This window comes from Melanerpes formicivorus, unplaced genomic scaffold (genome assembly GCF_026170545.1).
Source record: "Melanerpes formicivorus ecotype bairdi unplaced genomic scaffold, bMelFor1.0.p_v2 SCAF_10, whole genome shotgun sequence".
Taxonomy (NCBI): domain Eukaryota; kingdom Metazoa; phylum Chordata; class Aves; order Piciformes; family Picidae; genus Melanerpes; species Melanerpes formicivorus.
In genome coordinates, this window is record NW_027142362.1 from 12,404,311 (window position 1) to 12,417,763 (window position 13,453).

General features: G+C 37.1%; 1 protein-coding gene across 1 annotated transcript in view; it reads right to left on the bottom strand.

The window, feature by feature from the left end:
- Positions 1–13,453, bottom strand: part of TRPM7 (transient receptor potential cation channel subfamily M member 7) — a 59,395-nt gene that overhangs the window by 34,332 nt on the left and 11,610 nt on the right. Inside the window, exon 2 of the mRNA XM_068143728.1 lies at positions 1,882–1,961. Within this exon, the coding sequence (XP_067999829.1) occupies positions 1,882–1,961 (80 nt within the window). The remainder of the gene's footprint in view (positions 1–1,881; positions 1,962–13,453) is intronic.

The following is a 13,453-nucleotide window of genomic DNA, read 5'->3' on the forward strand; positions in this document are numbered from 1 at the left end:
TAGTGTCTTCGCATACAGTTTATTATATCATTTCTATCTTCTTTTTAAACATATTCCATGTTTTCCCCCTAACAGCTTTCTTAACATTTAAATTAGCACAGCAGATAAATTTATACCACTGTTTTCCATAATTTTTATAAGCAGCTGTTAACCAATTATGGTTAAAAGCTAGTATGCAAAAATGTACAAATACAGCTGTTATACAGTAATCTAAAACTGTGTTCAGACTTTGGGCATTAGCAAACTTTTTACTTTTGTCCTCTGCAGAAGATCCACTGCTTGAACCATCCATGTTTTTCACATTGAGCTGTAACTTCAGATCTTCTCTAACAGTAATTACATCAGACTTATCCATACTAAAAGGAACAGATCAACAAAACAAACATTCTTGTCTAGAGTTGGTTCATTTGCACATAATACATGAACAGCAGCAAGAAATTCTTTGAAGGACAAAATCTGATGGGAAAGTCGTAAAAGTGTGTTGTATGGTACAAATGGGTTAAACTAAAAGGGCAAGTGCTGAAGATCACTTTGTTCCTCGTGAAATGTTCTGGAAATTGTAACAACTTCCTAATTACTTGGTGTGCATTTGCAAATTTTCCATGTGGTACAATCATGGCTATCAATTCTAAAAGCTTCTCATGTCACATGGTTTCAAAGAATGTGGTGAATTATTTACAATAAATTAAAAATGCCACAGTATTTAATTGGTTCTTTTTCTCTCTACAGACAAAGGTTATAAAAGAAAAATAAACCTCTGCCCCAATAAAGGAGATTTCAAACTTTTTAAAATGGGTAAGAGTGAAATAGAAGTTTTCTGAAGTTTAGAAGAATAAATTTCTCTGCTGCTTTCAAATATATGAAGGAAAAATATAGACACAAACCATCGAGCTGAAAGTCACAGTAACAATTATAAATATTTTAGGGAGACCAAGCTGCCTTGTAATACCCATTTTTAATGTTTTCTGGTTGTCTTCCTGTGACACAGATATCATAACTACAGACATCAAATTTAACTATTGTAGGGACTCTTGAATTACACCTATAACATTTAGAGAAGGTAAACTAACAATTAGGTGTGTCAGAGGAACTGCTAACTCGCGTGGTTTCTCAATGCTGATTTTACATGAGTTATGCAAAATACCCTTCATTAGCCTCAGCCTCTCCTTTAGTCACTTAGTTCCTTCTTTTTCAGTCTCATTTTTTCCTTACAGAATCTTGAAAAAATATTAGACATTAGATGAACTATTATATTATTATTAGGTACTAGATAAATTACTAGATATTAGATGAAATATTTTGATACTCCAACTGTTCTTATCTATCTTCCCTAGAAGCAAACATTTCCTCAGCTTTTGTTTTGTAATTTCCTCCCCAGTGTTGTTTTTCTTTATTCTTCCATGAATTCTTCATCCCTTTTTCCTGCACTGTCAGGTTTATTTTCACACTTCACCCTATACTCACAACACTGTTCTTTAAATTCCAATAGTGGATATCTCTATCAGACCTTCCAGCTTCAGAATTATGCTACCAAAATATCCCAACCGAAATAAAAATCACAGAACTCCCAGTGTAGACACACTATGGACATCACTGGGAAGACTGAAAAGGAGCAGCAAAGAGCACAGGGGAACATTTATGAAAGATTTCTGCAATGCCAAAGTAACTGCAGGAAAAAAACAAAATAAATCCAAGCGAGACATGAAGAATGACAATGCCCAGTCATGGAAGAGTGAACTAAAAAGACAATATTCTATACAAATAAAGTAGTTAGACCCCAAAACTATTATACACTCTTGTTAAACCATGACCATTCTCTTTATAATACTAACTTTTCCTAATTTTTAAGAGCAGCAATGAGTTTTTACATTTCTCACTTACCTGTGGGGATCTTTTGAAGTTGGTATGATATACACACACTCCCTCTTTGTGAAAGTATTTTCTATCCAGGTTTTCTGGGACTGAAAAATAAAAAGTGTAACAGTAGTCATAAGATACAGAATCATACAATTTTGCAATGAAAAAACACTTTTAAGGAGACAAGATTAGCATATGAGTGTGTTTTATTCAGTTAAAGTCAATCAGTGTCTAACATAGAGGAGTTGAAATTGTCATTTGATGTTGTGCTGTCTCTCAAAAACTAACTAAACCATATGCAAGCCTATGAAAATCTCTCACACTGCCTAAAAGTTGGCATCACCAGAATCATTATATAACTTGCTCTCATTATATAACTTTGCTCTCTACAACTACCTTAAGGGAGGTTGCAGACAGGCAGAGGTTGGTCTCTTCTCCCAGGCAACCAGCACCAGAACAAGAGGGGACAGTCTCAAGCTGCACCAGGGGAGGTTTAGGCTGGAGGTTAGGAGGAAGTTCTACACAGAGAGAGTGATTGCCCATTGGAATGGGCTGCCTGGGGAGGTGGTGGAGTCACCAATCATTGGAGGTGTCCAGGAGGAGACTTGATGAGGTGCTTGGTTGCATGGTTTAGTTGATTAGGTGGGCTGGATGACAGGTTGGACGCGATGATCTTGAAGGTCTCTTCCAACCTGGTCTGGTCTATTCTATTCTATCTTACTTTATACACAAATCCCTTAAAATCCAAAGTAACATTTTTCAAAGCCAACATTAAAATAGCAAAAATTTGCAATATGCAAATAAAGTTGCACCAAAAAACCCCCAACCCAAGTGTGCTTTCCTGCCTTGCTAATAACAATTCTAAAAAATTTTAACATGCTTTTAAAATTAACTGCACTACACTGAGGTAACAATAACCACTTTCATTAAAGTAACATTTTCACCTTGAAGTTGCAGGTAAGGAAGTTTTCTAACAACACTGGTGGTCTTTTCTAGTAGCAATAAATAGGTCATAACCTTTGTTCTTCATGAAGAGACTTCTCATTTCATTAAACAAATTTACATTAAATAAATTTAATTAACATCTCTAAGCTGTGTTTAAAACTTAAACTTGAAATATATTCCAAGACATGAAACCAAGGGTGTTCTCCAAATGCTTACCTATTCTAATAGCTGGACATCATCTCATTTCAGTTGCTTTAAACAGCCAACATTATCTTACATGACAGTATGCATAATGCCCAGTGTCTACATCATGTCTCAGCAATAGATTGAGAAAGGCACTCAGACACGATTTGTAGTAATTAAAAACAAGAAAGTCCTGAGATGCTGATTTGCACCTAATGAAATATTGCCTTAAATCCTCATCGAGATCACATTAAAACATCTTAATTGCTAACAGCATGTCATGTTCATCTCTATTTTGCCTTAGAAAAAAAAACTGAGAAATTCCATTCTCATTCTATTTAGTACAGGGAAAAAAGACTGATGAATATTATTCACAGGTATTTAAACACAGGCCTGTGGAAGCTATGAAGAAACTAAAACTTTTTTTTTCCCCCATAAGACTCCATGTAGATGGATGTTTTTTCACTCACCACAATTTCAAGATCAGTTTAAGATAAGACAGAGAAATTATTACAAGTAAGAATGCACCAGCTGCTTTTAAACTAAGCCCCTGGAAAACTGTTCCTTAAACGCCCACCCTCTTTCAAAACATTTCCCAGACTCAGCAGAACTTTCCCACATTATTCATCATGATCTCCTTCCAATGTTTTCTATCAGTGAACTTTGAGGCAGCAACAAAATGCTGCTCCAGTTTCTGTCTTCACATTCAGAGGGCCACCAGTCTCTTCCAAGGTGGATGAAAAGTTGCAGGGTATGGGAACTTCCCAAGAGAGAACAAAGGGTAGGAGAAAGGTAGATGCACAATCCCGAGGGAGGAATCATTGCAGGGAAGAAGAGCTATAAACAACAGAATAAGTACTCATACCATGTATTTTACATTTAAATTAATGTTTAAAACACCTCAAATAAATAACCAAAGCCATTATTCATTACTGTCCTGCCTCTTTTCCCTACACAGACGAAAATGTTGCAAAACAGAAAGAAGGAAGGTCTAGCAAGGGAAAAGCAGGATATTAGAAATTATATGCAAACATGGTAGTAAAAAGGATTCCATTACATTTATGGTGCTTTTCCCCTCTTTTTTAGTTTTTTGTGGGGTTTGTTTGGTTTTGGAGGAGGGGTGGTGGTTGCGTTGGGTTTTTTTGTTGTGTTGCATTTGGTTGGTCTTGTTTCCTTCTCCTTTGGTGAAGGAGATGAAAGCAATTGAGTCTTAGCAGGCTTGGGAAAGAGAAGATGCTCTCCTCAAAATTAATCTCTAAACTTTCAGTAGCATTCCCCCTGGTTCTTGGATAAGAAGAGGAGCACATCACTTCCCATGAAAGAGCTGAGTATTCCTAGGACACCTGTGCCTCACATGAGCTGGGCTCAAGACAGTTTTCTGATCTCCACCTTTATCATAAGGCCAGTACTTATAAAACTAAATTATGTAAATGTAGTACATATAATACATATTTGTATATGTATGTACTATACGTAAAAATACACATAGAGTTGGTAGAGCAAACTTTTAGCTTGCTCCTAAGAATTTTTTTAGCACTATTAAGCATTAGCCTTTGGGTTATGAATCCCAGTTCTGGAAGGTGCTTTCTGCTTACCTGGGTGTCTCCACTGTTTACATGGGTACGTATTCCTGTATTTAATTTCTTTAAAGTGAGGTCTTATAGTGATCATTGCTCAACACTGCAGTAGTTTAGGCTTATATATGAACTCTGCAGATCCTTCAGCATATAAAAAGGTAAGAGCAATTTAATACTTGAAGCAAGCTATCACAGGCATAATATGCTAGTATTGAAAAGTGAATCATATAAACCACAAGTAATTGCATCAATTGCTTCATGCAATATTATTTTAAGTGGTGATCAAAGCTGGGGACAAGGAACACTGACTCACAGTGTACCACACCATTTTCCATAATAAACAGGTCTGAAATTAAAAAAAACAACAAAACCCAACCACCAAATGGATTACTTTTTATCTTAAAGCATGTAGTTTCAAATACTCAATGAGTTCTCTCTAATCCTCAGTAGTGAAAGTATTTATTAATGGATGGAGGATAGCTATGTTATTTACACGGAAGAGACTCTATATTGTTATTAAAACATACTTAGAAGATTTTATTTGGCAAAGCTAGACTCTCTCCAGACGCACCCCTGCTAATTACAGAGTCTTGTTTTCAACTGAGAGGAGAGAGAGGAAAAAAAATAGAAAACTGAGAACAGATTAAGTGAGACACATTTCCCGTCAACTAGTAAAGATCACATTAAAAACGCAGGAAGAACTGACACACAGTGTTGCCTTCCCTGGAAGTATGAACTATTGTTACGTAATGCTCCTGGGGTGACCAGAAAAAGGAAGATGACATAAGGACATTATTAAAATAAATCAGTTGCAGCAATTACTTCCTAAGAAGTACTTCCCAATCAAGTTAAGTTAAAACAGGAGATCAAGTCAGTGGTCAAAAATCAATATGCAAGTTGTTGACTGCTTTAGAAAAACTGCCTACTCTTTTTCAAGTGATCTGTTATGCTGTTGTAGTTCAGAAAGTGTACTTTACATGATGGTTACAGCCAACATGGGGCAGGTGCCTTAATACAGTGAGCTCTGCAGTGCTGCTATTCGAGATAAATGGAAAGAAAGGGGGAGAAGGAAGCAGGGAGGAACAGGAAGAACTAGGAGCCCTCCCCCAAAACATATGGTCAGATTTTAACAAAAAGCACAATTAGTATCAACATATAATGAGATATGTAACCATTTCCTTTCTTTCCTTTCAAATTTGCATCTCAATTAAAAAAGCCTTGAGTTTTCCATATTCTCCCACACACATTTCAAATCTTTCAGGCTAAATAAAATGTACAACTTATAAAAAACCAAACCAAACCAACCAACCAACAAAAACGACAGCAACAAAAAAAAACACCCACAAGCCAAACACCTCCAAATATTACTTCAGAACTACTTTTATTCTTTCCTACAGGAAAGTTATCTATCAAAATTTCACCACATTAAGACATCTTAGAAGTCAATGTTGGCAGGATCTCATCTGCACACTGAAAACTGCTTAAATTCCACTTGCTGGAAGATGTACTCTAGTACCTACTAACTTCCAGTCCCAAAGTGGCCAACAAGGCATTTGCTCAAACTTTTAGCTATAGAGGGTTATGAGTGATACTTCCTTCTGCTTGTACTGATTTCTAAGCAGACAAAGCTCACTGTGTCTTTCAGTACTTCAAGAAACAAAAAAACCCACATACATTTGATTCAATATGCTGGAAGAGAGATTCTTACTCTGGGATCACGATTAAAGGAAACACTTCAAACTACTTCCAATAAATAAATACTTTCATAACACTTTCACAAGTGTTGAAATATTTATAATTGCTATTTGAAACAAAACTTACACAAGTATTTGCTGAATTACAAACTCAAGATAACGTGCCCAACCACAGTATTTCCTACTTCTGGAAGTATCTAAATGCCAAAATAATCCCACAGCCTTTTACGAGAGGTTTTACTATAGCCACTGTAGTACTAGCTAATTTTGGTTCACCAATAGCATTAGCAATCCAAAGCACCAATAACAGAAATTCCAGTGTATCTGCTCAAGATGCAAGAATTATTTATGTTATCTTCACTGAAATTCATAATGGGTATTTTTAGCAAGTCTCCTTGTAAAATGAAACTTTTAATACACAGTTAACTCTAACTTAAGATTTCGCATATAGCAAATTAAAACAAACAAAACCCAAACAAAAAAAGGCAAAGTACAGTATGAGATCAGCTCTTGGGAAAAAAAATCCCCAATCACCTACTACTCTCGCTTCAACTCACATAAGTGTTTATAAGAACCTCTTATTCAAGGTAATAAAATAATAAAAGTAAGTTCTAGCAGGGCAGCAACTGATTCACAACAGTACAGCAAAGCTTTATCAAACTATTGTGAAATTGTGCAAAGTTTATCCCAACAAGTTTGCGCTGAATTATTTTATGGAAAGTAAACCTTCCTGTTCGCAAGATCTCAAAGTCATTTTCATGACTTTTAATGAACATAAATGAGACACCTATAGATGTAACTGACAGTCATTAATTTGTTCCTGTACAAAAGGATCTGTTTATTCTTCCTACTTATTTGTGATACTGCATACTTTTGGAGGCTCCTAAATTACAGAGTATTTGCTACAAAACTAAAATGGAATCTATCTCAAACATATCATTCACAATGTCAGCAGCTCTGCTGACAATTCCTCTATAAAGTTGACCTGCTGAATCAAAAAAATGACCTGGCTTAAAAAAACCCAAATGTTACAAACAGTGACCTTTGTGGAAGGCTGCTAAGAGAGATTTCAATCACTGATTACATAGACTTCAGTTTCAAATTTAGCAGTCATATCACTTTCTACGGCATCTCATATTTCATCTTTCAAACCTCTCCTTGCGTGTATTGAACTGCCATATGGTGTAAGAGTTTACATGTGTTCTTTATTTGAAAGTAAGCAGACCCTCTATATTCTTTCCCCCTCACCACAGATTTTCAAAAAACCCTTCATTTTCCACTTGGGCAAAAGAAAATACACGAGAAGTTTCAGCAAGGCAGAAAAGCAAGAAGATAACAGTGGAAACTGTCTGCAGTAGGAATACTCAAACGCTAGCACTGCCGCAGAGCGGAACGTTCTATCTGTCTAGGTCACTTACAACCAACGAGATGAATTTCAAAACATTTCTAAGAGACATTCTGTACTATGAACGTCCTTTAGCTTGTCTATTCAAGGAAATGTCCACTGACAAGTTACTGCTTATGTAACTATGCATACTGCACACACTCCTTTCATGATTTACAAGAGGATCTCTTATCTCAGAGACCCGCTCCATTAGCCAAACACGTGCTAGACCATGAGACTGAACTGTGATCCCTGCCCAGCCAACTAACCCCTAACTGAGCACAGGGCTTCCACAGCTATAGCTGAAAGGCAGGAATTCCAGACAGACTTTCAGCTTATCGCTTTTATACTCAATACATCTAACAGAATCAAATCAAACCAAACAACCAAGATGCATGTGATGCCAAATGAAGTTCATCCATATCAAGCAGTGTAAAATCTGTAAAACTTCTTGTGGGAAGAGGCACATAAATAAAATGCAACTTAATCCTCACTGCAAAGAGTGCCAGCAGGGTCTTCAAACCCTTCAGGCAGCAGGAACTCTGTTGCAGACAAAGCATCTGGACTTGTTCTTAGCACAAATTAACTGAAAGATATGGAAAACACGCATCCCAGGATGAGCATTGTGTATGGGGTGGTGTGAGAGAGTTATGCCTACATTTCTCAAAGACAATACCTAAAAAATCACATACTGAAAACACTAGCAGAGCACAACTCAGTTTGTCAAGGAAACATTTATAACTTGAGGAAAGTCTTCAGAACTTCAGCCAACATTCAGTAATTAAACAGATGGGAGAGAAGAAAAAAAGAAGAATGTAGGCAGTTTGATGCCATGTATTTGCTAACGTTTGTTTTACACTCTTGGCTTCAGCAAACCCCAGGCATTTAATTTACTTGCTTTCCTTGCAATTCAAAATTACATGCCTCTATAATGACTGCTTGCTTTTGTGTTGGTGTGTTTTTGGGTTTTGTTTTGATTTGGGGGGGGGAGGGGTTGAGTTTTTTTTTTTGTTTGTTTGTTTGTGTTATTGTGTTGGGGTTTGTTTTGTTTGTTGTACTTTTATTTTTTAAAATTAGCAAGAGGGGGAAGAAAACAAAGCATTGCCAGCTAGTATTACAAACTATATTTAACTACTGTCTGTCCAGAGAATACACATGAAGTATATTCCTGAATCAAAAGCTAGAATATCAGCCAACCTTACCAATGTTAAGAGTAAGTTCTTTAGAAGGCACGTGCAATATAGAAGATAAAAAGGCCCAAATATTATCAGAATGCCAAATGATGTTTATACAGAGTTCTTTAGCTTATCCCTGTGAAGTATGTCACTCTGAAGGAGAAAGACTATGCATTAAAATTTTGCTTAATCCACTACATATAAGAGCTGCTGCAAGGCTGTTTTACCTGCTGTCCACAAAAGGACTATTTCATTGTTATTCTGAAACTACCAGCCTCATCTACAAGAAAATGTCCTTTCATTTGTTTTTTTCCCCCAACTCACTGGGGCACCTCTTGTCACAAAACCCAACCAGCACAGACTCATCACGCAGGAAAGGTGTCTCTGCTATGTTGAAGATCCTGTTCTGAGCAGAATGGTCGATCTAGCTTCAATTGACTCATAAGAAACCAAATAGCTCTAGTTTTCTGGGTTGAAAGACTTCTCTAGTGAAAAATACTGCTACAGTCCTGAAATTACATTGCTCAATGGCTAAATAAATAAATAAAATACTGGGTTGATTTTCTACAAAACTTTTGAGGAAGCAAGGAAGGGAAAAGGGCAGTCAGAGAAAGTCCTCTGTCATTTCTCCTGCATGCTTGTATTCAGAGGTAGATTTCAAACAAGCCAGTGAGCAAAGATAGGAATCTTCCTCTCAATGGCTCCCTTAGTGCTGAAAACAAACCTTCCACAATCCTATTCTTTATTAAACAGTTCAGGAGATTTACTCTAAACAGTTTTCACAGCAATCCAGGTCTCTAACAGAGCAGCTATTGTTTCATCAAGTTCTTCTCTGATGTAACGCAGTCATGACAGAACTCACCAAATCCTTGTGCAGTTTTGGATTCAAAGCATACTTGGGATTTGTCAAAAGTGATTTTCCACAGCTCTCAAAAACTTGACAAAAATTATTCCAAGGTGCTATCTGAAGAACTGCTACTTATCTGAGAATTTTTTTCTCCATTCAATCACAAAGCACAGAAGTCATCTGTTTAGGGATTCTTTTATTACTTTCTTTTGTTGATTAAACTAAGCCAGAAGACCACAAATTCATATACACAATTTAATATTCTGAAATAATTAATCTTGATGAATCAAAATAAACCCCACAGACCTGAGGCTTTTGGGACATTTTTATTACATTCAGATTCAAACCACTATATCCACATTACAGGGGAAGTTATCTTCCAACTGCAACACACATTTCAATGGGAAATTCAAAGCAAAGCCAGCATATTTTGAAGTTGGTGAGGTTTTTTTCCTTAAGTTGCTGGTTTAACACCCAAGTCAAAGTGCATGCTGTGCTGCAGTTAGACCAGTCATAAAATTACTCCTCTTTTTTAGGAAGTATTACATCTTAAAATGCAGACATTGTCCATACAAGGCATAAACACATGCTATTATTTTTTGATTTTCAACTTTCCTCAACAGGATTTGGAATTTTGGGAAGAAAAACCCACAGCAGAAGCTAAATCAGTTTCACTGCCATAAACTGGAGTAAGTAAATAGATGTCAAAATAGTTTACATTTTCAATTCTCCCAACTAGCAAACTACAAAGCTAAAAAAAAAAATAAATACAACCTTTTCAAAGAATCTAGACATTACTTTCTGTGAGCTCCCAGAAGAATCACATTTAGATGCACTCCATAAGGTATTTCAAAACATATACATAGCTACGATCTAGAAGCAACAAACACTGACTTTTCAAAGGAGACAAAAATGGTTCTTTACCCCCTAAAACAACCATGGATGAAAGAAAAAGACAGAAAAGGAAATATGTGATGGTAGCTGCAAGGAAAATACAGCTATGGCTTTTCAGCCAGCATTTTTAACTCTAATACCTACTTTGTTCAAACAAGAAATTAAATAAACACGTGGCAAAAGTACATAGGAATGGTTTCAAACCTGTCATACAGTGCCTGCTTCTCTCTGATAGGGTCTCTCATTCAAAAGCTATTTTTAATTATATGAAGGTTTAATTACTCATACAGACCAATCCCAGAGCTATTACATTTTTAAACATACAGCCTACTTTTCCTTCCTTACCTACAGTGATACATTTGGATCATCTGCATCCTCTTCACCAAAGACTCAGTTTAGCTACAGTCATTCTAATCTTACCATCGATGCAGATTGCAAGCCTACACACTCTCTTAAATAAGACCAGCAGGAAAGCAGAGTCAGCGTATCTACACACCAACATACAACAGAAATGACGCCAAGCCATTTTAAGTGGGTTAATTCCTGTGGGTATCGAGGATGGCCATGGCCATTCTCCCTGGTTCTTTCCACAGGGACCAAGGGGGGACACTGTGCACAGCTGCTAAAACCTCTGCACTCCTTGGACCACCAGATTCATTCAATAGGAATGACTTAGTTTGGTCCATACCCCACATTTCTGGCAAGTGCTGGGCTTACTGTGCATGTGTCACACAGGGTGTATAAACACAGATCCTATAAACTCTGACTTTATTTTTAGAACAAATGAAGCTTGGGGCCATACTTTAGGAGGTAAAACAGTTCAAAGACCCTGAATCCATTGGCTGTCCTCCCCAAGCAACTTGCCTATCACATAGGGAATATACATCACAGATGCAAGAAAGGAGTTAGTGGTGGCCACCTCTGGAAACAAAACAGTAAGAAAGGATTTCTGCAACCAAACTGATAATTCATGCTACCCTCAACTTCCTTTCAACTTGTTCCCAACTGAAAAAAGCTCAGCCCTGGCAGTTGCTACTCACAGACCGCATACAGGTGGCAAGCTCACTTCACCCAGTGCAAAGGATAATTTCAGCTTTATTTGAGCTGCAGATGTAAAGAAGGTCCTCCCTTTCTGGCTCATGAAGTGCATGAACATCTGATTATGCATTATATGCTGAAGCATATTACAACTTAAAAAAGCAAGGTGGAAGAGAAGATGTTGTTTGTCTTGCTCTACGACTTTCTTAGCCTGTTCCATTTACAGATCTGACTTATTTTTAATGGCATATGAAGAAATGTACTTCTCTATCATGAAGTTTTGGTGCCTCCTGACTTAAGTAGGCTATTATTAACTCACTAGAGCAATGGAAACTTGTTATCACTAAGGGATTTTTGACATAGCTAGCCTCAGACAAACCTTTGAGTATGAAAAAACCTCACATAAACAAGAAACTACACCAAAACCAAAACACAACAAACTAATCCAAGAGAAACTACACCAAACCAGGAAGCCTTATGCTCACATTTTAAATTATTACAGTTCAATAATATTTCTCTGAATATTACAGGCAAAAGGGCAGATAATGAGAACATTCCAGTGGGCATGTGAAATATGGGACAGCACCGGACTGCAGCTAAGGTTTGCAGAATTTCACGTAACTTTAGACGCAGTATCAGGGAAAAAATCAATTCATTTTTTGTCATCAAAACTACTAACATTAACTACTAACACTGGGAAAGAGGCTTAACTCCTATTGTCTCTTCCTCCTGCCTGCACACAGGAGCACACCAATGAGCCAGTATTTGCGAACTACAGTAGAAGTTAACATTTTGGTCAACTACAGCATGACCAGAGTTCTGTAGAGACTAGAATAGGATGGAGAAAGCATGGTGAGCTGGAAGGAAAAACAAGCCAAAACAATAATTTGCCTAGTACCTACTGCAGAATTGCAAAGGCTTAAGCATTTTTAAGTTCAACTCACTAACAGAGAGCTACTGGATTCAGCTAGACTTTCATTGTCTATCAAGGCAGAGAACTAGCTCTTGAAACAGAGCTGGCTTGGGCTGCATCTGCTCAAGAGCACACACTGAGTGAAGTCCTCATATCTCAGGGTATAAGTAGCCTGACAGCATTCTAGAGACGTCCGTAAACCTAAACTCTTATCTGAAGATAAAAGTTGCCCACTAAAACTATTTAAATAGTTTCTGTTTACTCTAGAAAAGAGCAAAGAAAAAAAAACTTAACTGAGTTTATTTAGGCAAATGTGAAAGCAGCTAATTACTATGTGAATGAGAGGGACTTTTCAAGAGTGTCTACCAACAGGACAAAGGGAAATGGATTTAAATTGCAGAATAGGTTCAGACTGGATCTTAGGAAGAAATTCTTCACTATGAGGGTGGCAATGGAATGGATTGTCTAGAGAGGTTGTGGATGCCCCCCTCCCTGGAGATGTTCAAGGCCAGGTCGGATGGGGCCTTGAGTAACCTGGTCTAGTTGAGAGGCTGTCCCTGCCCATGGCAGGGAGGTTGGATTAGATGATCTCTAAGGTCTCTTCCAGCCTAGGCGATTTTATGATTATACATAAGGCTTATTTAAGCACTTTTTAAATTTCCACCCTGTCTCTGAGGGGAGCAAACACTTGTCTGAGTTACTGGGTCTGATTTTGTTGTTTTTTCCGTGAGACTACTTTTACATAAAAATTGAGCTCCCTATCACAACCTCATATTGACTCCTGAAATATTCTCTTACATTGACTTTCCCATTAGTGTTTGACTATTATGAGCAAATTCTGACTCAACTACACTCTTACGTCCATCTTCATGAGTATTTCTGTTAAATATTATAACTAGAGCTGTAAAAGTTACGCAATATATTGAGAGAGCTCAGTTACTCACTT